Source organism: Balaenoptera acutorostrata, chromosome 15 (genome assembly GCF_949987535.1).
Source record: "Balaenoptera acutorostrata chromosome 15, mBalAcu1.1, whole genome shotgun sequence".
In the NCBI taxonomy this organism is placed as follows: domain Eukaryota; kingdom Metazoa; phylum Chordata; class Mammalia; order Artiodactyla; family Balaenopteridae; genus Balaenoptera; species Balaenoptera acutorostrata.
In genome coordinates, this window is record NC_080078.1 from 15,757,950 (window position 1) to 15,784,367 (window position 26,418).

The 26,418-nt window shown below is 44.8% G+C and overlaps 1 protein-coding gene across 1 annotated transcript in view; it reads right to left on the reverse strand.

The window, feature by feature from the left end:
* Nucleotides 1-1,192: 1,192 nt before the first annotated feature.
* The window catches only part of ITGAM (integrin subunit alpha M), a 37,323-nt gene continuing 12,097 nt past the window's right edge, over nt 1,193-26,418 (reverse strand). The window contains exons 8-30 of the mRNA XM_007186458.2: nt 25,851-26,004; nt 24,674-24,824; nt 23,618-23,691; nt 21,074-21,203; nt 20,662-20,804; nt 14,950-15,090; nt 14,651-14,860; nt 11,111-11,241; nt 10,401-10,564; nt 8,113-8,267; nt 7,885-8,016; nt 7,640-7,713; nt 7,266-7,407; nt 7,048-7,170; nt 5,927-6,006; nt 4,973-5,056; nt 4,549-4,624; nt 3,811-3,918; nt 3,528-3,611; nt 3,256-3,369; nt 3,069-3,170; nt 2,728-2,838; nt 1,193-2,281 (exon numbers count right to left, since the gene is read on the reverse strand). Of these exons, the coding sequence (XP_007186520.2) occupies nt 2,210-2,281; nt 2,728-2,838; nt 3,069-3,170; nt 3,256-3,369; nt 3,528-3,611; nt 3,811-3,918; nt 4,549-4,624; nt 4,973-5,056; nt 5,927-6,006; nt 7,048-7,170; nt 7,266-7,407; nt 7,640-7,713; nt 7,885-8,016; nt 8,113-8,267; nt 10,401-10,564; nt 11,111-11,241; nt 14,651-14,860; nt 14,950-15,090; nt 20,662-20,804; nt 21,074-21,203; nt 23,618-23,691; nt 24,674-24,824; nt 25,851-26,004 (2,755 nt within the window). The 3' untranslated portion in view covers nt 1,193-2,209. The remainder of the gene's footprint in view (nt 2,282-2,727; nt 2,839-3,068; nt 3,171-3,255; nt 3,370-3,527; nt 3,612-3,810; nt 3,919-4,548; nt 4,625-4,972; nt 5,057-5,926; nt 6,007-7,047; nt 7,171-7,265; nt 7,408-7,639; nt 7,714-7,884; nt 8,017-8,112; nt 8,268-10,400; nt 10,565-11,110; nt 11,242-14,650; nt 14,861-14,949; nt 15,091-20,661; nt 20,805-21,073; nt 21,204-23,617; nt 23,692-24,673; nt 24,825-25,850; nt 26,005-26,418) is intronic.

The window sequence follows — 26,418 nt, forward strand, 5'->3', positions numbered from 1 at the left end:
AATAAAACTCAAACTCCTCACTCTAGCTTACAGAGCACATATGCCCAAGCTCCTGCCCACTCTTCTAGCCCCACATGTGCTGCCCTCTGACTGGAAGACTCTTGCCCCTACTTGAGTCAGGGGTCGCCTCCCCTAGGACACGTCCCTCACCTGCCCTCCTTCCTATCACATCTGGAGCAGATGTCCAGCTAAGCCATGATTTTCTTGTATCTCGATGAACTGCATGCAATTCCCATTTTTGTCAACAAATGTGTCAGCGATTTCATATGGTTCACCTGATATTATAACAGCTAAACAACAGCCACTCTCTCCCCCCTACCTCCCTCGTGCCTGCTGCAGGCCATTCCTCTGAGGCTGTCGGGACAGTAAAAGACAAAAGCTTTGGAGCCAGACAGAAACAGGTTTGAATCCCAGCTCCATCTCCTCTTTATCTGTATGACCTCAGGCAATTGAGATGATCTCTCTGTCTCAGCTTCCTCATAAGTGAAATTCAGACATCAGTAAATAGCAAGAGATGGCCACTTAGCAGGACTGATGTGAGCATTAGGATGGGTGCTAAGGGCAGAGTCGTGGGTACTGCACTGGCAAAGGTTGGGAGATGGGCAGTGGGAGAACTCCCCAGAGGAGGGAGGGCTACCTAGAAACAGCTATCAAAACTTCATCTGTACTCACTCTTCATAGCAAGTGCTGTTGGTACCCTGCCCGGATCCCTGCGGGCCTTGCCAGGGGCTATGCTCACCTGGCAGACTTCCAGCTGGCAGCATCTGTAGCCCTTTCTCTGGCCACCAGAGCCGCTCTGCCTACATTCAGGGCCGGCCAGAGGTGCCAGGGAATTAGCACTTCCTTCCCCACAAAGAGCAACCCTCAGCCAATAACTATGTGGAATTGGTGTATCCATACACCAGCTCCTTCTCTGCTCGGGTGGGAAGTGTCAAGGTGTGTGTTCTACTTTGCGTCCCAGACCTCCCCGGTGGGGTTACACTCCAGGAGCTCATAATGGTCCCTCTGTTGATAATATACCCTTTACTGGCTGCCTTTCCCTCCCCAGCTCACGTCCCTCCCCCACTGGTATTTCCTGGAGTCTCTCTTAAATAAGCTTCTTTCACTCAAATTCTTCTCTTGGGGTTGCTTCTGGCAGAATTCAGACTTCCGGGAATGTATCCTATAAATTATCTTACACATATGCAAAAACGACATATATTCAATTTATTAATTCACCATTGTTTCTCATTGCAAGAAGTTGGAAATAATATATCGGAGGGAGACAAGGACGTTAGGATCCACTCACACAGTGGAACATGGTGCGCTATATAAAAGAATGAAAAAGTACTTTATGTCTTGATATAAAACAATGTCTAAGCCATATTAATGAAGAAAGCAAGATGCAGAACAGTATAAACAATGCATGCTGCCATTTGTGTAAAAAAGCTTGTGTGTGTGTGTGTGTGTGTGTGTGTGTTTGCATATGCCTAGAATCTTTGTGAAGGAGACCCCCAAACGCATAACCTGGACTACCCTTTACAAGAGACCTAAATGGCTGGCAGACCAGGATGGAAGGGAAACTTCATCACACACCCTTGCGTGTCTTTTGATTTTGATACTACGGACCTGTTCATCCATTCAAAAAATAAAAGTAGCATTAAAATAATAAAGTGAATACATAAAGGGAGGTGCACCATTGCACACTGGACACATCAGCTCTAGTGTGGAATGGGTTGGACAGGTTCCTGCTGGCTTGTCCAGGTAGGCTCAGGCCCAGCTGCATGGGCTTCTGCTGGCCTGCGGGCTCACCCACAAAAGGAGGTCTCGCTTCCTATAGCTGGGGGAGGATTTCTTGCACTTCCCTTTGTGTCCACCCACAAAAGCTGCCATCACTTCTGTCCCCGAGGAAGAACCAATGGCACCTCCACCCACACACAAGGAAGCCCAAGCAACTCCCTTCTGCTTGAGATTTGTGCGGAAGGCACGTGTCCTCATGCGAGAGAGATCTGAGCCACACACACAATTCACACTCGTGCACGCGTGCACACACACACACACACACACAGGAATGGAAACCCAAGCAGGTTGCTCCTGAGTGAGACATCACTGCCCTGGTCTCCCAACAGATGTGTCCATCCAGCAGCCTGGGACCCGCTCACTCTTCGGTCCAACCACATCCTGTTTGCTGCAGGAGAGGCCACTCAGTGGAGTGGGGAAGGAGCTGCTGTTACTGGGGGGAGGCAGTTTCAGGAACAGCTTCAGTTAACATGTCCTTGTACTGTCGTTTGAAGAAGCCAAGCTGCGGAGGCAGAGGCAGGGGAGTAAGGGCACCAAGGCCAGGAGGGCGAGTGAAGGCCATGCAGGCCAGGCTGGGAGACGGCGGGACCAAGAGATGCAAAGAATAATGTGGCGGAGTGCAGAATAGATCTGGGGAAAGTGGGACAGGGAGGGGGATGGCATCACTATTGAGAAAGAAAAGAGGGAAAGAAATCTAAAATATAATAATAAGTACTCTTTATATAGTGTTTACTCTGTACCAGAGACCATTCTAAGTGCTCTAGAGATACGAACCCAAAGACCTCCACAGAATGGGTATTTATAGTCTCATTTTACAGCTGAAGAAACTGAGGCTCTGTGAGCTGCCCGAGGCACAGCTGGGAGCTGAACCCAGGAAGGCGCTGCTGAGTGAGAAGCCGTGGGGGTGGGGGGAGGCGAGGGGCAGGAAGAGGGCCCCGGGGGAGTTACCTTGTACAGGCCGGCAGTGACGAGGGCCAGGAGCACCAGGCCCCCAACCGAGCTGCCCACGATCAGCGGGACAGGGTTATGTACTTCGTAAGGCTCCACCTTGGTCTCTGTCTGGAGCAGGGAGAGGGGGAGGCGGGGGGGGGGCATCAGGGGAGAGAGACTCTGGATTTCTGGGGGTTCCCCAGTCAGACCTTGTGTGCTCCCCGAACCCCATGACTAAATCCCCTGTGCCCCCTAACCCCAGCCCTCACTCCTCCTCCCCAGCCCCCCCCCCCTCTCTCTCCCACAAGCCCAGCCTCCTCTCCTGCCTCCAGCGGTCCCTCTGTGTCCGAGACAGATACCTGGGCCCTCACAAACGCGCCCTGTCCTGGGAGCAGGGCGAACTCCGAATCATCAAACAAGATCTCCGCAGTGCTCACAACCTGAAGGTGGTTATGCAAAGTCTGTGGGAGAGAGAGGATGGGAGCTGGACCCATTGGCCCTGGAGGATCTCGTCTGTGCCCAGCCGAGCCTCAGGCACCCACCTACCTTGATATACCAGTCAAATGCGAGGTTGCCCTTGAGGGTGACCTTGAATTCTTCTTGGACGCCAAAGGACGGGATGTCACACTGGATTCTCTGGCAGACAGCGATGGAGCAGTTCTGGGGAAGGGAGGAGGGGAGAGAGGTGAGCAGGAAAGCTGGATGCAGGCCACATCCCATGCACTCAGCCGGCAGATGAGAGCCAGTACTGGGCCCAGGTGAGGGGGCAGTGCGGAGTCTGCGTGCAGCCCCAAGGCTGAGGCTGGGCTTAGTCTCACCAGCAGTGGGGTCTTCTTAAGCTCCCCCAGGAAGTCAGAGCGACGAGGGTCACTCTTGTTGGTGTGGCATCTACTGGAGAGGTTCTGAGGAAAGAGGGACACTGTGAGGACAGATTGAAGCGAGGGCTCCTGGGTCCACCCTCTGGGAGGTGAGAAAACCGAGGTCCAAGAGAGGGTCAGAAATGGCTCCAAAACCCAACAGAGGAAACAGAAGTGATTTTAGGAAAGACCAGGGCTGTGGAGAGAGGAGCTGGGCCCAATCCTCAGGCCCAGCTGTGCTTACCTGGGAGAAGGTGACGTGGAGCTGGTCCCACACGGTCACCTGGTTCAGCTGGATGGGGACCAAGAAGACCACACTGATGGGGAGCTTCCTCCCTCCCAGGTTGTTGAACTGCGTGGGGGGGGAGGGGCAGATATCAGGGTTCTGGCCTTTGTGCCCCCACCAGCAACTAGAATCAGGCTCCCCACTCCCGACAGCCCAGTACTGAATCAGGCCTCACAGACCCAAGCATCCTGCCTCTTGATGCTTTCTGAGAGACAGGAGAGCACAGGGGTTAAACACCCATTCCAGAACCAGACAGGCTGGTCGGAAGCAGTGGCTCTTCCACTCACTAGGGGTGAGACTGTGGGCATGTTCTGTTAGCCTCTCTGAGCCCCAGTTTCTTCGTCTATAAACTGGGGGAGACAACAGTACCTCTGTTACAGGGTCATTACGAAGATAAAATGAGTTAATACGTGTGTGTATACACATACGGATGCACGTGGTGGTGTGTGTGGATTCACAGCAAGCTTAGAACAGAGCCTGGCCCAAAGCAGGCACCTCATGCATGTTTCCCATCATATTTTTTTTTGGCCACGTGGCATGCGGGATCCTAGTTCCCCGACCAAGGATCAAACCCGTGCCCACTGCATTGGAAGGCAAAGTCTTAACCACTGGACCACCAGGGAAGTCCCTCCTACCATTCTTTCTGTGCTCCCATCATCTCGATTTCCCTCCCCAGGCTCCTTCTCAGCTCCCCACCTGATACTGATGCTCTATAATGTGGCTGGTCTTCTCTGAGGCTGTGAAGTTGAGATATTTGGTCGAGACCTCAAGGCTGATGGGAGAAAGAAGAAGGGGCAGGAGGTGAGAGAACATCAGGGGAGTCCTGGGAGGGGGTCTTGGGCTAAGTGTGTAAAGGGGTGAACAGGCACGCAGGTAAGGCAGCCCTGAGAGGGTGCGAGCGGGATGGTGTGCAGGGGCAGTGTGGGTGGGACCTGCAGCATGTGCCAGTTTGGGTCCCTCACACACACATGTACACATGCACGTACAGACACACACGTGTGCACACATATCCTCAGACTCACTCACAGGCACACGTGCACAGACTCGTGCACACAGATACTCAATGTGCCATGTCCAGCCCAGTGGTGAAGGCAGAACTAAAAGCCCCAGCAGCCAGTACCTGGTGACCACCATGTAGACAGCGTATTTCACAGGCAGCTGCAGCTGGAATTTGGTTTTGTTGTTCCCAGGTATGTTGTTCTCACTGAAGGGAAACAGAGAGCTCTGGTCAGCTCTTGAGAATTGAGAATCAGCCTTTCCTTCTCCTTCTTCCTCCCCCTCACCCTCCATCACCAACCAACCACCAAGTCCTGTCCTCTCAGCATCCTAAACGCTGTCCTCTAAATCCAACAGAGGAAACAGAGATTGTAGGAAAGACCAGGGCTGCCCCTGTGTAGCCCAGGCCCATCCCTACTCACCAGGACGGACGCCTGCAGAAGGATGCTTTCTTCTCACTGGTCCCCTGAATTCAAAATGACTCCCACCCCAATCTCCCCCGCTCCTGGAGAGTGATCTTTCTAGCATGCAAAGGTGATCACGTCACTCCCAAGTTAAACTGCAAGTTCCCTAAGAGCACTCATCATGTCATTTCATGACACGGCCTATATCTAACCAACTCCTTCAATCCTGCCTCCTGTGCTCAAACTCAGCCTGACCTTTGCAGTCTCCGGGCTTTGCTTGGTCCACACTTCCTTCTCTCTGTCTTCATGCCCAGCCTCAATTTATGCCTTTGCTTGGCTAACTCACAGCCTGAATGTATAGTCTTCTCTGAACACCAATCTCCCAAGAAGACTAGACATCATTCATTTCATACTGTATCATAATCATCGGCTTTCCTGTCTGTCTTTGCCCCTAAATTATAACCTCTGTGAGGGCAAGAATCACAGCTGTCTTGTCCATCACTGTTCCACCAGCACAGGGGGCCATGCCTGGAACGTGGTGGGTGCTCAGTTGGTGTTTGTTGAGTAAACAAATGAACTGAAGGGAGAACAAGTGGGGAGAGGGCAATGGTCCACCCTGAACAGGGGTGCCGGGGGCTGGGGCCTCAAAATGGAGGAGGCCAGGCATAGCGCACCTGGTCACATTGGCCTTGAGAAGCAGTTTGTTTCCAAAGAAAGCATCAGGGTTCACGTCAAATGTGATATTGAAGGTGATCTGGAGTTGGAGAAAGAAGAGACAGTGACAAGAGTCAGAGAGAAGGAACAACCCAAATGTCCATCAGCTGAAGAATGGGTAAATAAAATGGGGCACATCCGTACAACAGAATATTATTCAGCAGTAAAAAGAATCTGAGTATTAATACATCCTGCAACATGGATGATCCTTGAAAGCATGATGCTCAGTCAAAGAAGCAATCCTATTATATGATTCCATTTATATGAAATATCCAGAATAGGTGAATCTCAAGACAGCAAATAGAGTAGTGGTTGCCTAGGGCTGGGAGAGATGGGACGACACGGGCTGATGGCTAAGGGGAGCAGGGTCTTTTCTTGGGGTAATAAAATACACTAACATTGATCATGGTGATGGATGCACAACACTGTGAACATTGCAAAAGCCACTGGACTGTATACTTGAAGTGGGTGAATTGTGTGGTAGATGAATTTTATCTCAATAAAGCTGTTTTTCAAAAAAAAGAAACATCTACTTAAAAAAAAAAAGAAGAGAATTCCCTGGCGGTCCATTGGTTAGGACTCCATGCATTTTCACTGCCGAGGGCGCAGGTTCAATATCTGGCCAGGAAACTAAGATCCCACAAGCCATGCAGTGCAGCAAAGAAGAAGAAGGAGGAGGAGGAGAAGTAGGAGAAGAAGTAGAAATAGCAGAAGAAGAAGGAGGAGGAGAAGAAGGAGAAGAAGAAGGAGGAGAAGGGGAAGGAGAAGAGGAAGGAGAAGGAGGAGAAGGAGAAGGAGAAAAAGAAGAAAGAAGAAGAGGAGAAGGCGAAGAAGAAGAAGAAGAAGAAGAAGAAGAAGAAGAAGAAGAAGAAGAAGAAGAAGAAGAAGAAGAAGAAGAAGAAGAAGAAGAAGAAGAAGAAGAAGAAGAAGAAGAAGAACAAGAAGAACAAGAAGAAGAAGAAGAAGAAGAAGAAGAAGAAGGAAGAGGAGGAGGAAAGAAGAAGAAGAAGAAAAAGAAGAACTAGGGAAGAATTCAGAGGAAGACAAAGGAGAAAAAGGGAGGAGGAGCCAACAGCCTGACCTCTGAGTTCTCTGGGAAGATGGGGTGGTTTATGCTGCAGCTGGTGCTCTTCAAGGTCCCAGACCCTTCAGTGGAGACGTCAGACTCACAGATCAGGCGCCAGAACCGCTGTGAGCGCTGGTTCTGGAAGGCAAGGGAGGCAGAAGTGATGATGTCAAACACCAGCCATGGGGGCAGGGAACGCAAAGTCAGATGGAGCCTGAGAAGGGTTTGGCTACCTGGGCGCCTGACACCCTCCGATAGGACAAGCCAGATGGGTAGAAGAAGGTGACCTGTGTTCTGTAGGAGTCCTCGCCCTGGTTTCTCACAGTCAGCGTCACGTTTAAGTCCCGGGAACCACCCACCACCAGGGTGTCCAGGCTGTGGTGGGAACAAGCCATGCCATGAGATGCTGAGTGCTTTCCTGCAGCGGGTCTGCTCCGGCGGGAAGGAGGCGCGGACACTCGGAGAGAGAAGACAGTGCACGAGGCAGCCACACAAACACACCTCTGAGGCAGCTGCTCTGCGCCAGGCTCCCCTGGGGGCCAGGAGAAGAACAGAGCAGCAGGTCATGGTGCAGGTCTGGGGGTAAAAATGAGGACAGGAAACTCACCTCATAAAACTGAAGGTGATGCTGAGGTCATCCTGGCAAATGCTGTCATTGCCACAATTCTTCTCAAAGGGAAACTGCCAAAACAGAGTATGAGAAAAATGAAAGGAAATCATGAAAAGAGGTGAAATGAAACAGTAAAATGAAATCTTGAAATAAAATTATGTGAAATGAAATAAAATGAGCTTCAACAACCTTGGCCTCTGGTCCCTTCCACACTCCTGCTGGACTCCAACTCCCAGACTCACCAAGGCTGTGAAGAGTGTCGGAGCATCTACAGCCAGCACTGGCCGGAGGTTCCCAAAAGAGGACAAGGGCTTTCCCACCAGAGAGAAGTTGAGGCGCAGGGCAATGGGGGTCAGTGAGTCCTCTACACAATCCTGAGAGACAATGGGGTTTCGGTGGTCTGCCCTCCTCAACATCCCAAGCCCGCCCCATGCTTGGAGGACCCAGGAGTATGGTCACCCTCTGCTCACCAGTAACCGGAGCTTCAGGGTCTCACATTTCTGACTCAGCCCCAACGTCACTATATGTCTGAGAGTGTTGTTCTTTGTCTCTTCAAAGATGGCCTGGGAATGTGGGCGACCTGGGTCCAGAGCCAGGTCATATGTGATGGTGCTCTGGGTATCTCCTGAAGGGACAGGGTAGAATGGTGGTGAGGAGTCTGGGTCTGGAGTCAGACTGGCAGCAGGTGGAGGCCCAGCTCCTCTGCTCTCCAGCTATCTGAATTTGGACATGTTAGCTGACCTCTCTGAGGGCCTCAATTCCTTATTTTTAAATTGAAGATAATAATTGGACCTTCCCAATAGTGAAAACGAAATAGTGCCTACAGAGCATTTAGCATAGTGTCTGCCACACAGTAACTGCTCAATAAATAGTAGCTACTCTGTCACATACTGGAAAATTAAGTATATTTTTTCTGGCTGCTTTTAACTTTTTTTCTGTCTTTGGCCTTCAGCAGTTTGTGCCTTGGGATGGTACAATGCCTAATGTTATCTTTCTTTGATTTGGTAGAGAATCTTTTTTTTTTTTTTTTTTTTTTTGGCCACATGGCATATGGGATTTTAGTTCCCCAACCAGGGATCAAACCCACGCCCCCTGCATTGGAAGCAGGGAGTCTTAACCACCAGACGGCCAGGGACGTTCCTAATTTGGTAGAGAATCTTGATGGTTTTCATCAATTTTAGAAAATTCTTTACCACCATTTCTTTTTTTTTTAATTTTTATTTTATATGGGAGTATAGTTGATTAACAGTGTTGCGTTAGTTTCAGGTGCACAGCAAAGTGATTCAATTATACATATACATGTATCTATTCTTTTTCACATTCTTTTACCATTTAGGTTTAACTCTTGCTTCTTTCTTATTCTGTCTCTCTCTCTCCCTTCTTTTTGGAATTCCAATTACATGTTTATTAGATCTTTCACCATGTCCCATATGTCTCCTATGGTTTATTTTTCATCCTTTTTTCTCCCTGTGTGTTCAGCTGGATACTTGCAATTTACTTACCTTCCAGTTCACTAATTCTCTGTTCTACTTTTTTAAAATGTAAGTATAGTTGATTTACAATATTGTGTTAGTTTCAGGTGTACAGCAAAGTGATTCAGTTATACATATATTTTTTCAGATTCTTTTCCATTATAGGTTATACAAGATATTGAATATAGTTTCCTGTGCTATACAGTAAATCCTTGCTGTTTATCTATTTTATATATAGTAGTATATATCTGTTTGTTCTGCTTCTAATCTACTATTAAATCTATCTATTGAATTCTCAATTTCATTCAGTGTATTTTTCAGGGCTAGTGTTTCCATTTAACTCTATTTCATGAATTCCAGGTTTTTTATGAAGTTCTCCATCATTTCCTATTTTTTCTCGAAGATATTAATTTTAGTTATCTTTTAAATTCTTATCTGATAATTCTAATTGCTGAATCACCTATGGGTCTATTTCTATTGTCTATTGTTTCTCTTGGTTTGCTGGTTTCAATGGACATTGTCCCAGTAGAAGGAGCAAGGTGTTTTTTAAGGTCCCTCTCAAATCTCTGCTTCCCCAGCATGGGGAAGCTGCTAGATTTCTGTTCAACTCTTGAGCTCTCCAGTTGCTGTCTTCCACTGAGTTTCTAAGAGTGTTGATCTGGACATGCATGGCTTAAAAGTCAGCCAATGACTTACAGGAAATTTCTATGTAGATTTTGGGACACCTTCTCTGTAATTCTCTAGTCTCCAAGACTTTGCTCTCAATTTCTAGCCATGCTGGCTGCCCCAAATTCTGACTGCTATCTCCTCAGTCCGGTAAGATTACTGCTAGAAACCAATTTTATCCCCTCCCCCTGTTTCTCTCTAGAACCATCATTACTCTTCCTCACCCTAAGCACAGTGCCACTCTTTGAGAATAGAGACAAGGAAGGAAGTCAAGTTAGTTGTGATAAAATGCATATCTGAATGCTTTGTGAGTTTGTGTTTAGCTTCATCAGCTCAACCTCCCCTTTAAACGAGTTATCTCTCATTTTAAAAAAAAAGACGTGGTTAGTTCACAGGGGCCCTTCATTCTCTGGAGAACTGAGAGTGTAAAGGAGTGTCACATGCTTACTTCTTTAGGGGTGTTTGCTGGGCCTCCCCACCCACCCCCCCAGCAGGGGAACCACTTGCTCACTCCACCCAAGCTTGAAGAAGGCTATCGGAGCCTGTGAGAACTTTACTCTGGGCCACCCGTCCATGTCCCCAGTCGTTTAACCTCTTGAGACTTACTCACCCAGCCTCACCTTCTCCCAGCCTGTCCCGTGTGTTCTTGCGGACACGGAGGCAGACTCTGACCTCCCCAGCGATCTGGTCTTTCACCACCCGCTCACGACACTCATACACATCCCTTGCCACTTCCCTGGGTGTGAACTCCATGGTCGCCTCAACTTTCAGCACCGGCTGGGACCTGTGGGGGGACACCAGAGGGCCCTCAGGGGCCTTCGTACAGCAAAGCCACTCCTTAAAAAGAAGATACCTGGGAGACTTCCCTGGTGGTGCAGTGGTTGAGAATCTGGCTGCCGAGGCAGGGCACACGGGTTCGAGCCCTGGTCCGGGAAGATCCCACATGCCGGGGAGCAACTAAACCCGTGCACCACAACTACTGAGCCTGTGCTCTAGAGCTCGTGAGCCACAACTACTGAGATCACGTGCTACAACTACTGAAGTCTGCGTGCCTAGAGCCCACAAGCCACAACTACTGAGCCCGTGTGCTGCAACTACTGAAACCCGCACGCCTAGAGCCCGTGCTCCGCAACAAGAGAAGCCACCATGATGAGAAGCCCACGCACCGCAATGAAGAGTAAACCCCGCTTGCCACAACTAGAGAAAGCCCGAGCAACAACGAAGGCCTAATGCAGCCTAAATAAATAAATAAATAAATATTTTTTTAAATTATTAAAAATAAAAAGAAGTACATATGTTAAGAAAAAGAAGATACCTGGTGTGCTCTCACCTGAGCAGCAGCATGTGCCCCTGAGCCCCTACAGCCAGGTCCACCAGTCCATCCACTGTGAGGTCCTGGCCCCCGCTCAGTGACTGCCCAAAATACTGGAGCCTCGGAGAGAACTGGGAGCCTGTGATCCGCTGAGGGTAGAAAAGAGGAGGAGAGAAAGGGGTGGGAAAGAATAGGGAAGAGTGTAACTCAGTCTCCTGGGATGACCCAAGGAGAGATTGTCTGGGCTCCACTCAAGTCATACCTCCCACACCTTCTCAAGGAATTAGGGTAACTATTAAGCTTTAGACCACAACCTTGAGATGATAGCCAAGTGTCCATCAATTACTGGGTTTTCCAGGGAAAACAAAAAGTTTCACAGGAAAGAAGTGATATAGTATACTATTTGACTCAGTTGAATCTCTTTTACATGGTCAGGAAAATGCAAACACTGAACATAGATCTAAGCAAAATTATCATATAAATTTAAGGAATGGGGGTGGGTGGGATGGGAGGCGTGTGAATATGTGGCAAGAGGGGCCTGAAAGAGAGCTCAGTCCTCACCTCCCATAGTGGGAAGTCAATGCGAAAACAAAAATCAAGAAGCAGCACAATAATTGTGTCCTCGGGAAGTATGGAGAATCATTGAAAGAGCTGAAAGTGGTTTCCTCAGGGGAGGGAAAATGAAGAGGAAATCACAATGTGGGTGTGGAAATTGTTGCTTTTCATAATAAGCTGTTAAGAACAATTTTGACTCTTTAATCTATGTGCAAAAGTAACACTGAAAGGATAACAGCCAAATATATTAAGAAATTTTAAAAGTGATTTTGTCACGAACTTAATGCCGCTGAAGTGTATGCATAAAAGTGGTTAAGATGGTGAGTTTTAGGTCATGGATATTTTACTGCCATTTTTTTTAAAGTGAATTTATCAACTAGAAAGAAGAATGAGGAAGTGTGGGATGTTGGAAATGTGCTATATCTTAATCTGGGTGGTGCTTACTCGAGTTCACAGATAGGAAAATTCATCACTTGAGATTTGTGTGTTTACTGCACGTACATTACACTGCAAATTTTTTTGAGAAAAAGTTAGCGTATTCCGTTGGAAGGATGCTTTGTTTTGAAATTATATAATATGGTAGTTGGGAGAGCCACAGCAGTTTTGCTCGTCTGCATACTGATCACCCTAGCCCCAGTCATAGGAAAAGAGCAAGTAAAAAATGCAAACAGGAGAGCAATAGTATTGCACGACCCTTTTTGCATTTGTTTTTTAATTCCAAAGTCTGTGGGGTGGGAGTGGGTGTATGGGGCTTGTGGGTGGGTGAGAGCAGGTATGTAGGTGTGGGTGAGGGTGGGTGAGTGTGTGGACCCTCCCCTTACCTTGTTTTCCTTTCCAGGTGCAGATAAGGGGAGGGTGTTAAGACTTTCACTGTTGGTTTTTTTCTTCTTTTTTTCTTATTATTTTACAAACCCTTGTGTGGAGGGCTGACTTTCAATAGATCGCAGCGAGGGAGCTGCTCTGCTACGTAAGAAACCCCGACCCAGAAGCAGGTTGTCTACGAATGGTTTAGCACCAGGTTCCCCACGAACGTGCGGTGCGTGACGGACGAGGGGGCGGCCGCCTTTCCGGCCGCACCCCGTGTCCCAGGACGAAGGGCTCTCCGCACCGGACCCCGGTCCCGACGCGCGGCGGGGATGGCGGGGGGGACCGGCTATCCGAGGCCAACCGAGGCTTCCGCGGCGCTGCCGCATCGTTCCGCCTGGGCGGGATGCTGACCTAGAGGCGTTCAGTCATAATCCCACAGATGGTAGCTTCGCCCCATTGGCTCCTCAGCCAAGCACATACACCAAATGTCTGAACCTGCGGTACTGTTTACTTTAGATTTTTAAATTTGTACAAGCATGTAAAGCTTTTGTAATAAAAGTGAAGTAAAACCAGAGCCTTCAAATCCCATTTACACAGAGAAACAACAGGTGCCAATGAAAAGAGGCATATTATAATATTCACACAATTGTGGAAAGAGGCTCCGTGACACAGAGGGAAGAAAGTAAGGCAGTAATGCGTAGCCCAGGCTGCAACTCCAGAGCGTGTGAAAAATACTAGGGCCTATGTAGTGTACTATTCCATACATTAGAATGGGCAAAACTCATCTGTGGTGGAAAATAATTGGAACGGTAGCTTCCTCTGGGAGGGAATGGGGTCAGAAATTGACTGGATGGGGGCGGGAGGGAACTTTCTAGAGTGACGATTATGTTCAGCATCTTGATAGGATTGTGGATTATATTTTTCAAAATTCTTTGACTGGCTAAAGATTTGTGCTTTTCCTGTCTGTACATTTGATCTTAAAAATAACAGTAAGCATATTTGAATATTTTGAATTCTAGTTGATGATATACACGCTGAGGTATTTAGGAGCGAAGTTGGACTGGTGTTGCAAATTACTTTGAATTGCACTAGAAAAAGTAACGATGAACTTGATGGACAGGTAGAAAAAGGATGGAGATGTGATAAAGTAAATCTAGTAAAATATTCATCGTAGATTTTAGCTCATAAATATACAGATGTCCACTGGACAAGTCTTTCAACTTTGCAGTTAACTTTGAAATTTTTCTAAATACAATGTTGAAAAAACTCTACTGATGCCTGGGGCCCTGACCCCAGACCAATTAAATCAGAACCCCTACTGGCAGGGCCCAGGCACCTGTTTTTTAAGACCTTCAGGTGATTTGGATGTGTGGGTAGGGTTGAACCTCTAGGGTGAGGGATTTGGCAGGAGTGATGAGGAGACAGAGAAAGGACAGAAGAAAAATGTGAGGCTGGAAAAAAAAACAGAGACCAGAAGCCAGCAGACTGGATGGCCTCGGCAGGCTGTGATGGGAGACTGCCAGACCATGGGGGTCCCTCCAGACAGTGGGCTTCATCCAGCAGGAAACAGGGAGCCAGTTTAGAGAGGAAACCAGTTGTGGTGACCCACATTTCAAGTGACCAACCATCAGGATCAGCTACATAATTTGCAGGACCCAGTGGGGAGAAAAAAATGTAGGACTCCTTGTTCAAAAGTTGTTAAGAGTTTCAAGATGGCCAGAGCAGAGCCTTAATCTAAGCACAGCGCCGTTCTGAGAGAGGAGCCCCGCGTAACTGCACAAGTCACAAGCCCATGAAGCATGCAGTCCTGGAAGGGTGACCAACCATAGGCCTTCCTGAGCTGTGAGACTTTCAGTGCTAAAACCGAGACAGATCTGGGCAAACCGGGTCTGCTGGTCATCCTACCAAGACTGAGATTCGGAGGAAAGGAATGTCTACATCCTAACACTTCCACCTCAGCGTTCATCACCTCTGAGCCTTCATCTTCTCGTCTGTAAAGTGGGAGTGATGATGGCCCTGTGCACCTCCTCTAGTTGTGGTAAGAATGAATCTTTTCTGTGAAGTATGTGTTATTTTTGAAGCTTCCGAAAAGGACTACTGGGAGAACTGATCTGGCAGCTGTCGGAACATTGAATTAGAAAGGGACAGATTGGCAAAGAGGCTACAGTTATAACAAAAATAGTGACCGGGCCTCACCTGGCTGTGGGCGGGGCTGATGCCCAGTCCCGAGGTTCCGTGAAACAGGTAGACAGCACCACGGTTCTCCTGCTCTCCCGGGGCCCCGATGGCCACGTCCGTCAGCCTGTCCCCATTCACATCCCCCAGCACCGTCAGAGCTGCCCCAAAGCGGGCCCAGAGGTGGCCTTGCTCCCCTCGCAGGACAGTACCACACTGCCACTTAGCCCTCTGCAGAACAAAAAACAGTGTCAGGGCTCAACCCAGGAGACCCCTCCACACCCAGACCCCACCCAGCCCGGGTCTCATCAGCCACTCACCCCCCGGGGAAAGGGGCACACGGACACCTGCCCCCCCCGGCTCTGCTCATAGTAATGGGGGGCCCCGATGAGGACCAGGTCGGAGCTGCCATCTCTGTTCACGTCCACGGAGCTGAGGGAGGCCCCGAAGTAGGAGCCGATCTGAAAGAGATAAGGCCAAGATCACATACCTCTTTCCACCTAAAGCAGAGCACGGGGATTTTTCTCCCTGTGAAGAAAAATCATGCCTGCTGAGGAAAGCCCTTTGGAGCGGATGTGGTCCTCTCTCTGTTTCATGATCAATCCTTGTTTGAATGTACTGCCAGTTAGAGGAGTATATGGTAGAGTTGACAGGTAGTGAGGATCTACCCCAAATGGTGTTCCAGGGAGATGATTAAGGTAGCGAAGAAGTTGGATTTGAAAATACAGACAGAAAAGCCTGGAAGACCAGACAGGATATCCTTTCAATATATTGCAAATCTTTAGGGAGGTAAGTCAAATTTGGCAGTCTGGCTAACAAGGAATCAACTGGCTTAGATGAAAAACAACTATTGCCACAGGAATTTTTTTGCATGATATTGAGAAATAATGTCTACCTTTTAAAAGAATCTTAAAAGTATGTTCAAAAAAACACCAAAATATGTTCAATGTAAATAGGTAGAATTCATCCATAGGAATCATCCATTTAGTCATTCTTTCATTCAACAAACAAGGGTTTTCTATTTGCTAAGCGTGAGGCTGGGTAGTGGAGACAGTGCCTTCCAAGGCTCTAGGTGCAGCAGGGTGGAATGGAGGGGAATAGTAACAGATAAAAGGGAGATGTATATGGAAATTTCAAGCTTCTGGGGCAAGTCCTAGGGAGGAAAGTGCAGAGGACGTCAAGACATGACTCACTACAGTCTGATTTCTGCCCCACACACCACTGAGGGAGGCCTCCCAATGGTCCAGTAAAGGCATTTAAGCTTCATCCTAAAGTCAACAGGATTTTTTTGTTTTTAGGTCAAGTTTATTAGGGTATAATTTCCATACAAAAAAATTCAGACTTTTTAGTTTAGTTTTATGAGTTTTGACAAATACATAAATTCATGTAACTGCCACGATGGTCAAGATTCAGAACACTTTCATCACCCCCAAAATATTCCCTTATGCTGTAATCAACCTCTTCCCTCAGTCACCAGCCCCTGACAACCACTGATCTGTTTTTGTCCCTATAGTTTTGCCTTTTCCAGAATGTTATATAAATGGAACCATACAGTATGTAGCCTTTTGGGTCTGGCTTTTTTCAACTAGAGTAAGCATTTAGGATTCATCCAAGTTTTTGCGTGTATCAGTAATCCGTTCCCTTTTATTTCTGACTAGTATTCCATTGTATGGATGTACCACAGTTTGTTTATCCATTCCCCAGTTGAGGGATATTCAGGTTGTTTCTAACTTTTGGCAGTTATGAATAGAGCTACTAGAAACATTCATATACAGGTTTTCCAGTGAACGTCTATTTTTATTTCTCCTGGGTAAATATCTGAGTGTTATGGCAACTGCATATTGAACTTTGTAAGATACTGAAAACTGTTTTCCAAAGCAGCCGTGCCATTTTCCATTCCAACAGCAATGTCTGAGAGTTTTAGTTGCTACACATCCTTGCCAGGACTTGATACTGCCAATTTACTTCCTTTTTTATGTTAACCATACTAATCGGTGTGCAGTTGTATCTCATTGTGGTTTTAATTTGCATTTCCGTAATGATTTAATGACATGGGACATGTTTTCATGTGCTTATTTGCCATTTACATATCTTCTTTGGTGAAGTGTCTGTTCAAATACTCTGCTTATTTTTGAATTGGATTGTTTGACTTCTTATTCTTGAGTTTTGAAATCCTTTATATATTCTGGATTAAGTCCTTTGTCAGATATGTAATTTTTTAAAAAAGAAGTAAAATTTGCGAATATTTTCTCCCAGTCTGTAGCTTATCTGTTCATTCTCTTAATGAAGAGAGCAAAACTTTCCATTTTGTTGAAATCTTAGTTATCAATTTTTTCTTTATGGACCATGCTTTTAGTGTTATATCTAAGAATTCTTTGCCTAACACAAGGTCACAAAAATTTTATCCTATGTTTTCTCCCACAAGTATAGTAGTTTTAGATTTTACATTTAGCTCTATGATCGATTTAAATTAATCTTAACATGGTTGAATTGACAAGATATGGGTAAGGATTTTGTTTTGTTTTGTTACCATGGATGTTCAATTGTTCCAGCACCATTGAACTCTCCATTGAATTGTCTTTGTGCCTTTATTGAAAATCAATGTGTCAGGCTTATACTTCAGGCCTATTCTGTTCCACTGATCTTCATGTCTATCCTTTTGTCAATGCCACGCTGTCCTGCTTACTGTAACTTTATAGAAAGCCTAAAAATCACATAGTGTATGAATCTTCCACTAAATACCTAATGGTATTTACCTAAGATCCTTTTCAAAACTGTTTTGGATATTTTACTTTCTTTGATTTTCCATATAAATCTTAGAATTAGCTTGTCAATTCTACAAAATAAAATAGGATTTTGATTGGCATTGTGTTGAGACTATAGATCGACTTGAGGAAAAGTGACATCTTAACAATATTGAGTTTTCCAGTCCATGAACACAGTATATTTCTCCATTTATTTAGGGCTTTGATTTCTCTCATTAGTGTTTTGTAGATTTCAGTATAAAGATGTTGTACACATTTTGTTAGATTTATACCTAAGTATTTCATGGTCTTTGGTGCTATTGTATTAATAAATGGTCCTTTTTCTTTAAATTTAAATTTCCAAATGTTCATTGTTAGTATAGAAATACAACTGATTTTTACATATTGATCTTGTATCCTGAGAACTCACTGAAATAACTTATATAGCTTTTTTGTAGATTCTTTGGGATTTTCCATGCAAACAATCATGTCATCCCCAAATAGAGACAGCTTTATTTTTTCCTTTCCACTCCGCATGCTCTTTTTTCTTTTCTCTTCTTGTCTTATTGCACCAGCTACCTCTTCCAGTATGATGTTGTATAGGAGTGGTAAGAGTGGATATTTCCAATTTTAGGAGAAAAACATTCTCTTTTACTTTTAAATATGATGCTAGCTGTAGATTTTTTTGTAAATGTTCTTTCTCAGGTTGAGGAAGTTCCCTTTAATTCTTAGTTTGCTGAGAAGAAAACATCATGAAAGAATGTATTTTGTCAAATTCTTTCTCTGTATCTGTTAAGATTATTACGTTTTTCTTCTCTAGTCTGTTGTTATGGTGAATTACATTGAGTTATTTTTCAGAATGGCTCTTTTAAATTGAAATAAAATTTACATTCCACAAAATTCATCATTTTAAAGTATAAAATTTAGTGGGTTCTAGTATATTCACAACGTTATGTAACCATCACCACTAATTCCAAAACATTTCCATCACCCCAGAAAGAAGCCCTGTAACTGTTAGAAGTCACTCCCAATCCACCCCCCACCATACCCTGGCAACCACTAATCTACTTTCTTTTTTTTTTTTTAATTAATTTATTTATTTATTTATGGCTGCGTTGGGTCTTCGTTGCTGTGCGCAGGTTCTCATTGCGGTGGCTTCTGTTGTTGCGGAGCACGGGCTCTAGGCACGCGGGCTTCAGTAGCTGTGGCTCGAAGCCTCTAGGGCACAGGCTCAGTAGTTGTGGCACACGGGCTTAGTTGCTCCGCGGCATGTGGGATCCTCCCAGACCAGGGCTCGAACCCGTGTCTCCTGCATAGGCAGGCAGATGCCTAACCACTGCGCCACCAGGGAAGCCCTAATCTACTTTCTGACTGTGGGTTTGTCTACTCTAGACGTTTCAGATGAATGAAATCATATAATATGTGTCCTTTTGTGACTGGCTATTTTCATGTAGCATAAATTTTTCAAGGTTTATCCATGTTGTAGCGTGTATCAACACTTCACTCTTTTTATGGCTAAATAGTATTCCACTGTATGGATATACCCCATTTTGTTTATCTATTCATAAGTTAATGAACATTTAGGTTCTTTCTACCTTTTGACTATTATGAATAATGCTGCTATGAACATTCACGTATAAGTTTTTGTTTGAACAACTATTTTCATTCTGGAAAAGGGTATATACCTAGGAGTGAAATTTCTGAGTCATATGATAAATCTATATTTAACTTTTTGAGGAACTGTCAAATTGTGTTCCATAAGGGCTGTATTATTTTACATTCCCACCAGCAATGTATGAGGGTTCTAATTTCTCCACATCCTCACCCACATGTGTTATTTTTCATTTTTTTCTTTAAATAGCCATTCTAATGGTATCTCTATTGTGGTTTTGACTTGTATTTCCCAAATGACGAATAAAGTTGAACATCTTTTCATGTGCTTATTGGTCATTTTTATGTCTTATCTGGAGAAATATCTATTCAAATCCTTTGCCCATTTTTACATGAGGTTGGCCTTTTATTGTTGAATTGTAAAAGTTCATTATATATTCTAAATACTAGACCTTTATCAGATATATGATTTGTAAATAGTTTCTCCCATTCTTTTCATTTTCTTGATAGTGTCCTTTGCTGCTCAAAAGTTTTTAATTTAATGAAGTCCAACTAATCTATTTTATCTTTGATTGCTTGTGCTTGTAGTGTCATATCTAAACAATCGTTGCCAAATCTAAAGTTACAAAAATTCACCTATGAATCCCTCTAAGAGACTTATAGCTTTAGTTCTTACATTTAGGTCTTTGATCTATTTTGAATTAATTTTTGCATATTGTGAGGTAAGGGTCCAAATTTATTCTTTTGCCTGTGGACATCCAGTTGACCCAGCACCTTTTTTGAAAATCAATTGACCATAGATGTATGGGTTTATTTGTGGACTCTCAGTTCTATTCCACTGGTCTATCCTTATGCTGGTACCACCCTGTCTTGATTACTGTAACTTTGTAGTAAGTTTCAAAATTGGGAAGTGTGAATCCTCCAACTTAGTTCTTCTTAGTTCTTCTTTTTCAAGATTATTTTGGCTATTCTGGGTCTCTTGCATTGTCATATGAACTTTAGAATCAGCTTGTCCATTTCTGCAACATTGTTGAACAAGCCCTGCATCATTCCTGGGATAAACCGCAATTGGTCACGATGTGCTATCCTTTTTATAGATTGCTGGATTCTGTTTGCTGATACTTTTTTGAGGATTTTAAAAAACAGCTTTTGCAGGGGTGATATTCAAAATATTGAACTCCTGGGACTTCTCAGGCACCAACCATGGGCTTAGCTGGAGTGGGTCCTAGAGGTGCTCTGAGGTTCCCTGTCTGACTTCATAGTTGCTGGATCATGGGGAAGTTCAAAGAGTATTGGGGGGAGGGGCCAGAGTGTATGGCAGGTGCAGGGGGGAAGGATGTCTCAAGGAAACAGCTATTTATTGACAGATATAGAATTATTTCAATATTTTAATAACTAATATGGCTATACTGGTTATGGACTGGTCAAATGCCAGCTTTGTGTACAGGTAGACTTGTAGAGGGCTCTGTACAGGTCAAGTGTTGTTATTTACCATTATTAGAAAAGTGAGGACACAACATTCTCAAATGCAAAGTTGGTCCCATGACTCTCCAGCTTAAAGCCCTCTGCTTTACAAAACTCTGTCACACTTGGGATCTGATGATGCCCATCCCAGGAGCCCTCAGCCCCCAGGGTGCCTCTGTTGGCACATCCATGCCCCACACACTCTGCACTCACCTGGGTGCCCTTGATTTCAGCGTTTTTCTCCCAAGCACCTGCATTCTTTTTGAATATCACCACCAGGCCAATGTGCTGATATCGAGGCGCCCCCAGAAGCAGGCTTTGCACCCGGTTCCGCAAGATGACTTCAGCAGCATAACCTGAAGATAATGAACTAAGAGGAAAACACTGCCCCCTCCAACAGGACTATCCCTTGAGCAGGGGCAGTGGGGCAGCCCCATGCTTGGGAGCTTGGGGTAATTGGACCCTGCACTATATTCCTCTTCGTTAACATAATTAAAATGAAGCTTTGAAATTTCTGTCTTTAAACCTATCCCTAGAGCTTATGAAAGATCCAAGGACATCTAAACTAGTTGAGTTATGCCATATCCTGACCACTTCTTAAAGTAACCCTGCCCTCTCTACTTACCCAAGTAAGCATCATTCATGTCTGAATCTACCCTGGTTGTGTTGATGAAGGTGACTTTATCCTTTGACGTATGCAGAAAGGCTCCACCAGCCCAGTCAAAGCTCCCCACAGCGCCCAACAAGGGACCATCCTGGGCAAGAAGGTAGAACAGGATTGAGAAATCTAGAGCTTCAGCGTTATCCCTATCAAAAATCCCAATGGCATTTTTTCACCGAAATAGAACAAACAATCCTAAAATTTGTATGGAACCACAAAAGACCCCAAATAATCAAAGCAATTTTGAGAAAGAACAAAGCTGGAGGCATCACACTTCCTGGTTTCAAACTATATTGCAAAACTATAGTTATCAAAACAGTATGGTATTGGCATAAAAACAGACATGTAGATCGATGGAACAGAACAGAGACCCCTGAAATAAACCCATGCATATATGGTAAATCAATATACAACAAAGGAGAGAATAATATACGATGGCGAAAGGACAGTCTCTTCAATAAATGGTGTTGGGAAAATTAGACAGCCACATGCAAAAGAATGAAACTGGACCACTATCTTACACTAGTCACAAAAATCAATTGAAAATGGATTAAAGACTTGAACATAAGACATGAAACCATAAAACTCCAAGAAGAAAACATAGGTAGTAATCTCCTTGACATTTGTCTTGGCAATGAGTTTTTAGATTTAACACCAAAAACAAAATAAGCAGTGGGACTACATCAACTAAAAAGCTTCTACATAGCAAAGGAAATCATCAACAAAATGAAAAGGTAACCTACAGAGCAGGAGAAAATATTTGCAAATCATATATCCAATAAGGGGTTAATATCCAAAATATATAAAGAATTCATACAACTCAAAAGTTTGTTTTAAAACCTGATTTTTAAATGGGCAGAGGATCCGAAGAGACATTTTTCCAAAGAAGACATACAGATGGCCAAGAGGTGCATGAAAAAAGTGCTCAACATCACTAATCATCAAGGAAATGCAAATCAAAACCACGATGAGGTATCACCTCACACCTGTTAGATGCCTGGCATCATAAGAGAAGAAATAAGTGTTGTTAAGGATGTGTAGAAAAGGGAACCCTTGTACACTGTTGGTGGAAATGTAATTGGTGAAGCCACTATGGAAAAGAGTATGGGGGTTCCTCAATACTTTAAAAATAAAACTACAGTATGATCCAGCAATTACACTTCTGGATAAATATCCAAAAGAAATGAAAACACTAGCTTGAAAAGCTAGTGCAACCCCATGCAACCCCATGCAACCCCATGATCATTGCAGCATTTTTTACAATAGCCAAGACATGGAGGCAACCTAAGTGTTCATGAACGGATGAACAAATAAAGAAAATGTAGTGTATATGTACACAATGGAATATTATTCAGCCATTAAAAAGAAGGAAGTCCTGCCCTTTGTGACAACATGGATGGACCTGGAGGATTATGCTGAGTGAAATAAATCGGAGAAAGTCAAACACTGCATGATCTTACTTATATGTGAAGTTAAAAATAACAAACTTATACATACAGAGAACAGATTGGTGATTGCCAAAGGCAGCGGTGGGTGGTGTGCAAAATGGGTGAAAGTGGTCAAAAAGGACAAACTTCAAACAAAATTGAGTTATTTGTAGTGAGGTGGATGGACCTAGAGTCTGTCATACCGAGTGAAGTAAGTCAGAAAGAGAAAAACAAATACCATATGCCAACACATATATATGGAATCTAAAAAAAAAAAAAAATGGTTATGAAGAACCTAGGGGCAGGACAGGAATAAAGACACAGAAGTAGAGAATGGACTTGAGGACACGGGGAGAGGGAAGGGTAAGCTGGGACGAAGTGAGAGAGTGGCATGGTCATATGTACACTACCAAATGTAAAATAGATAGCTAGTGGGAAACAGCTGCATAGCACAGGGAGATCAGCTCGGTGATTTGTGACCACCTAGAGGGATGAGATAGGGAGGGTGGGAGGGACACGCAAGAGGGAGGAGATATGGGGATATATGTATATGTATGACTGATTCACTTTGTTATAAAGCAGAAACTACCACACCATTGTAGAGCAATTATACTCCAATAAAGATGTTTAAAAAAAAAAAAGTACAAACTTCCAGTCATAAAATAAATAAATCCTGGTGGTGTAATGTACAGCATGGTGACTACAGTTAATACTGTATTGTATATTTGAAAGTTGCTAAGAGAATAAATCTTAAAGTTCTCATCACAAGAAAAAAAATTGTGTAACTGTGTAAGGTGATGGATGTTAACTAGACTTATTGTGGTGATGATTTCGCAATGCTATATACATATATTAAATCACTATGTTGTGCACCTGAGGCTATTATCATGTTATATGTCCATTATATCTCAATTTTTTAAAAAAAAGAACAGGATTGACAAGGAAGAGAGAAGGGACCACTGCTGCCCATCAAAGAGGTGCCTCCCAACAAACACCTGTCACAGAGATGAGCCCCCAAACCTTTGAACCTCTTCTCCCTCTTCGTTTTCCCCCAACCCCAATTAAACAAAAGACCACTTACGGAGGTGAAGACAGCACTGAAGCCTTCCTGAGACATCTCATACTCAAAGGAGCTGGTACTTCCTGTTTGCGTACCTGTGAGGAGAAGAACGTTTACATTAAAGGAAGTAGAGGAGCCTAGAACAGGGGTTGGAAACTCAATGCTGTGGTGGCCAGACAAAAGGAGGCTCAGATGGAAGCCATGTGCACCCCCCTTTTTCTTACATGTCCTCTGTTATGCTTTCCTTTTTTTATTGAAGCATAGTTAATTTACAATATTAATGTTAGTTTCAGGTGTACAGCATCGTGATTCAGTATTTTTGCAGATTATACTCCATTATAAGTTGTTACAAGATAGTGCAGGGACTTCCCTGGTGGTCCAGTGCTTAAGACTCTGCACTTCCACTGCAGGGGGTACGGGTTCGGTCCCTGGTCAGGGAACTAAGATCCCGCATGCCTCATGGCATGGCCAAAAAAATAAATGAATAAATCGGAAAAAAAAAAAGATAATGGCTACAATTTATATGCTTGTTGCTTATCTAGCCATATGTCCCTTTTAAAGGGATGGTGGCTATTTGGCTCCAACTACTTTTTGCCAAGCGGGAATATGGTCCTAAAGGTGTCTAATCTTCCAAATTTTCAAGAGAAACCATAAATCCAGACTGTATATGAACCTTCCCCCAACTTTTAAATTCTTTTATTCAACAAACACTTATTGAGCACCCTTTATGTACCAGGCATTATTCTAGGCACTGGGGATACAGCAGTGAACCAAAGAGACAAATGTTGGCAACACATCCAAATTTGGGGGAAAATACTGTGAGGGATTTGACTCCCCTACCCTCTAATTTTTCAGCCTATAGCCAAGATTGCAAAATTAGAGAGAAAAGTCTAGATCCTTCCATTTCAAAGTAATTGAGCAAGAGAGGCCAGAGTTGCTGGGAAATGGAAGAAGGGAGTTGATGCTGAGGCTCAGGGTACCAAGGGCTAGGAGGTTCTTGTTTCTACAGGGAAGTACGTGTTTTGGTTTAAGGAGCTGCCTTTGGAGCTGCTCCAGGACGACAAAACCTTAGCTCACCCTCAATCGCAAAGATCTTTTCCTGAAGCTGGTTCTGAATGGTCTTCAGAGCTTCAAAGTTATTCACCTGGAACACGTGATCACCAGGCGGCTTGGATGCGATGGTAACAAGCTCTTTTACAGATTTGTCACTGAAGAAGGCATCTCCCACCTGTTACCAAAAAACAGAGGCCGAATCAGACACTTTCTGGGGGTAGCACTCTCCTCCAGCAAAGAAAATTCTGCAGGAAAAGAATCTGAAACAATATCTGTCCAAGGAAGGAATGCACCAGAAGGCCCCTGGGACAGAGCTGCCAGGTACGGTAAAGCAGGTTGTACACTCTACATTCTGTCAAGGGAGAAATTGGGGCTGAAATCCAGCCTTTGGTCCATTTGCTGTGTCATACCTCCTAGTGTGGGGCTGACCTCTCTTCAGAGGAAGGGGGCGCTTTCTACTTCATATGAAGGTGTTTCCTACTTGCCAAGCCAGAGACCCGTGATGATACCTCTTTCTATGTCATGCAAGATACTGTAGTAGTTTGAGGACACTGATGTTCCCAACCCTTTGCCCCTTCCTGTAGCCAAGACCTTTCCCCAAAGCTGTACTCTGCCCTCCTCCTCTTGGCAGAGTATTCTGTTCCGCTCATTGTCTCTGGGCTCAGCCATGTGTACTGCTTTAGCCCACGGACATTATCATATGTGATAAAAACAGAGGCTGGAAAAAGTGCTTGCAACATTTCCACTTGCTCTTTTGCTCCTCTGCCTTCACCATGAGGACACGCCCCAGCTAGCCCACTGGAGGATGAGACACAGGGAACAGAAGAGCCAAGTTACCCCGGTCGTTCCAGTCCAGCAAACAGATATCGATGGCAACCCTCAGAAATGGAGAAAGCCCAGCCAAGATCATCAGAGCTGCCAACCAACCTGCAGCTGATTACAGATGCATGAGGGAGTCCCGCTAGGACCAGAAAAATTGCCCAGCTGACCCACGGACTCACTTATTGTTTTAAGCCACTGAATATTGGCATAGTTTGTTACATAGCATTATTGCGACAATAGTTAACTATTGTGAACATATGGGCTAGCAGAGATGAGCATTGCCCCACTATGATTTTATTGATGTTTGCAAATGCAAAGGAGGGTGTATCCAAGTAGAACCCTCTACAGAAGCATCAGGCTGGAGAGCCACATTTCCTACCCCAATGACGTAGCGAATGACCCCCTTTCTATCCGCTTCAGGGATGACATCCTTGTAGTCCAAAGGATCGCCATACTTTTCTCCATCTGTGATGACAACCAGGATCTTAAGGGCATTCTCCCGGGCTCCATTTCTGCTGTGAAACAGTTCTCTTCTGTCCAGGGTAGAGGAAGGAAAAGTCAAATTCGAGCCGACAGAGATACGCCTGATGCTAGGGAAGGAACGTCAGCAGTTACAGATGCAACTGCGCTCTGTCTAGGAGGCACTTGGGTTCTCCTGGGACAAACACTGAGATGTAGCTGCCCCAAGATCTGGAAGGGCAGCAGGAGAACGGGAAAGAGTGGAGGGAAAGGAAGCCTTCATTGCCATTATATACTTTGGCATAGATTGATTTTTTTTTTAACTGAGTATTATTCCTTCTAAATTAAAAACAAATTAATAAGCTTAATTGTGCCTTCATCAAACCTCTCCTGATGTGAGGCAATGGTTCTCCAGCATATCCTCCTGCACTTCTGTCCCAATCCCCACCCTTGCCTCTACACAGACACACACACACACACACACACAC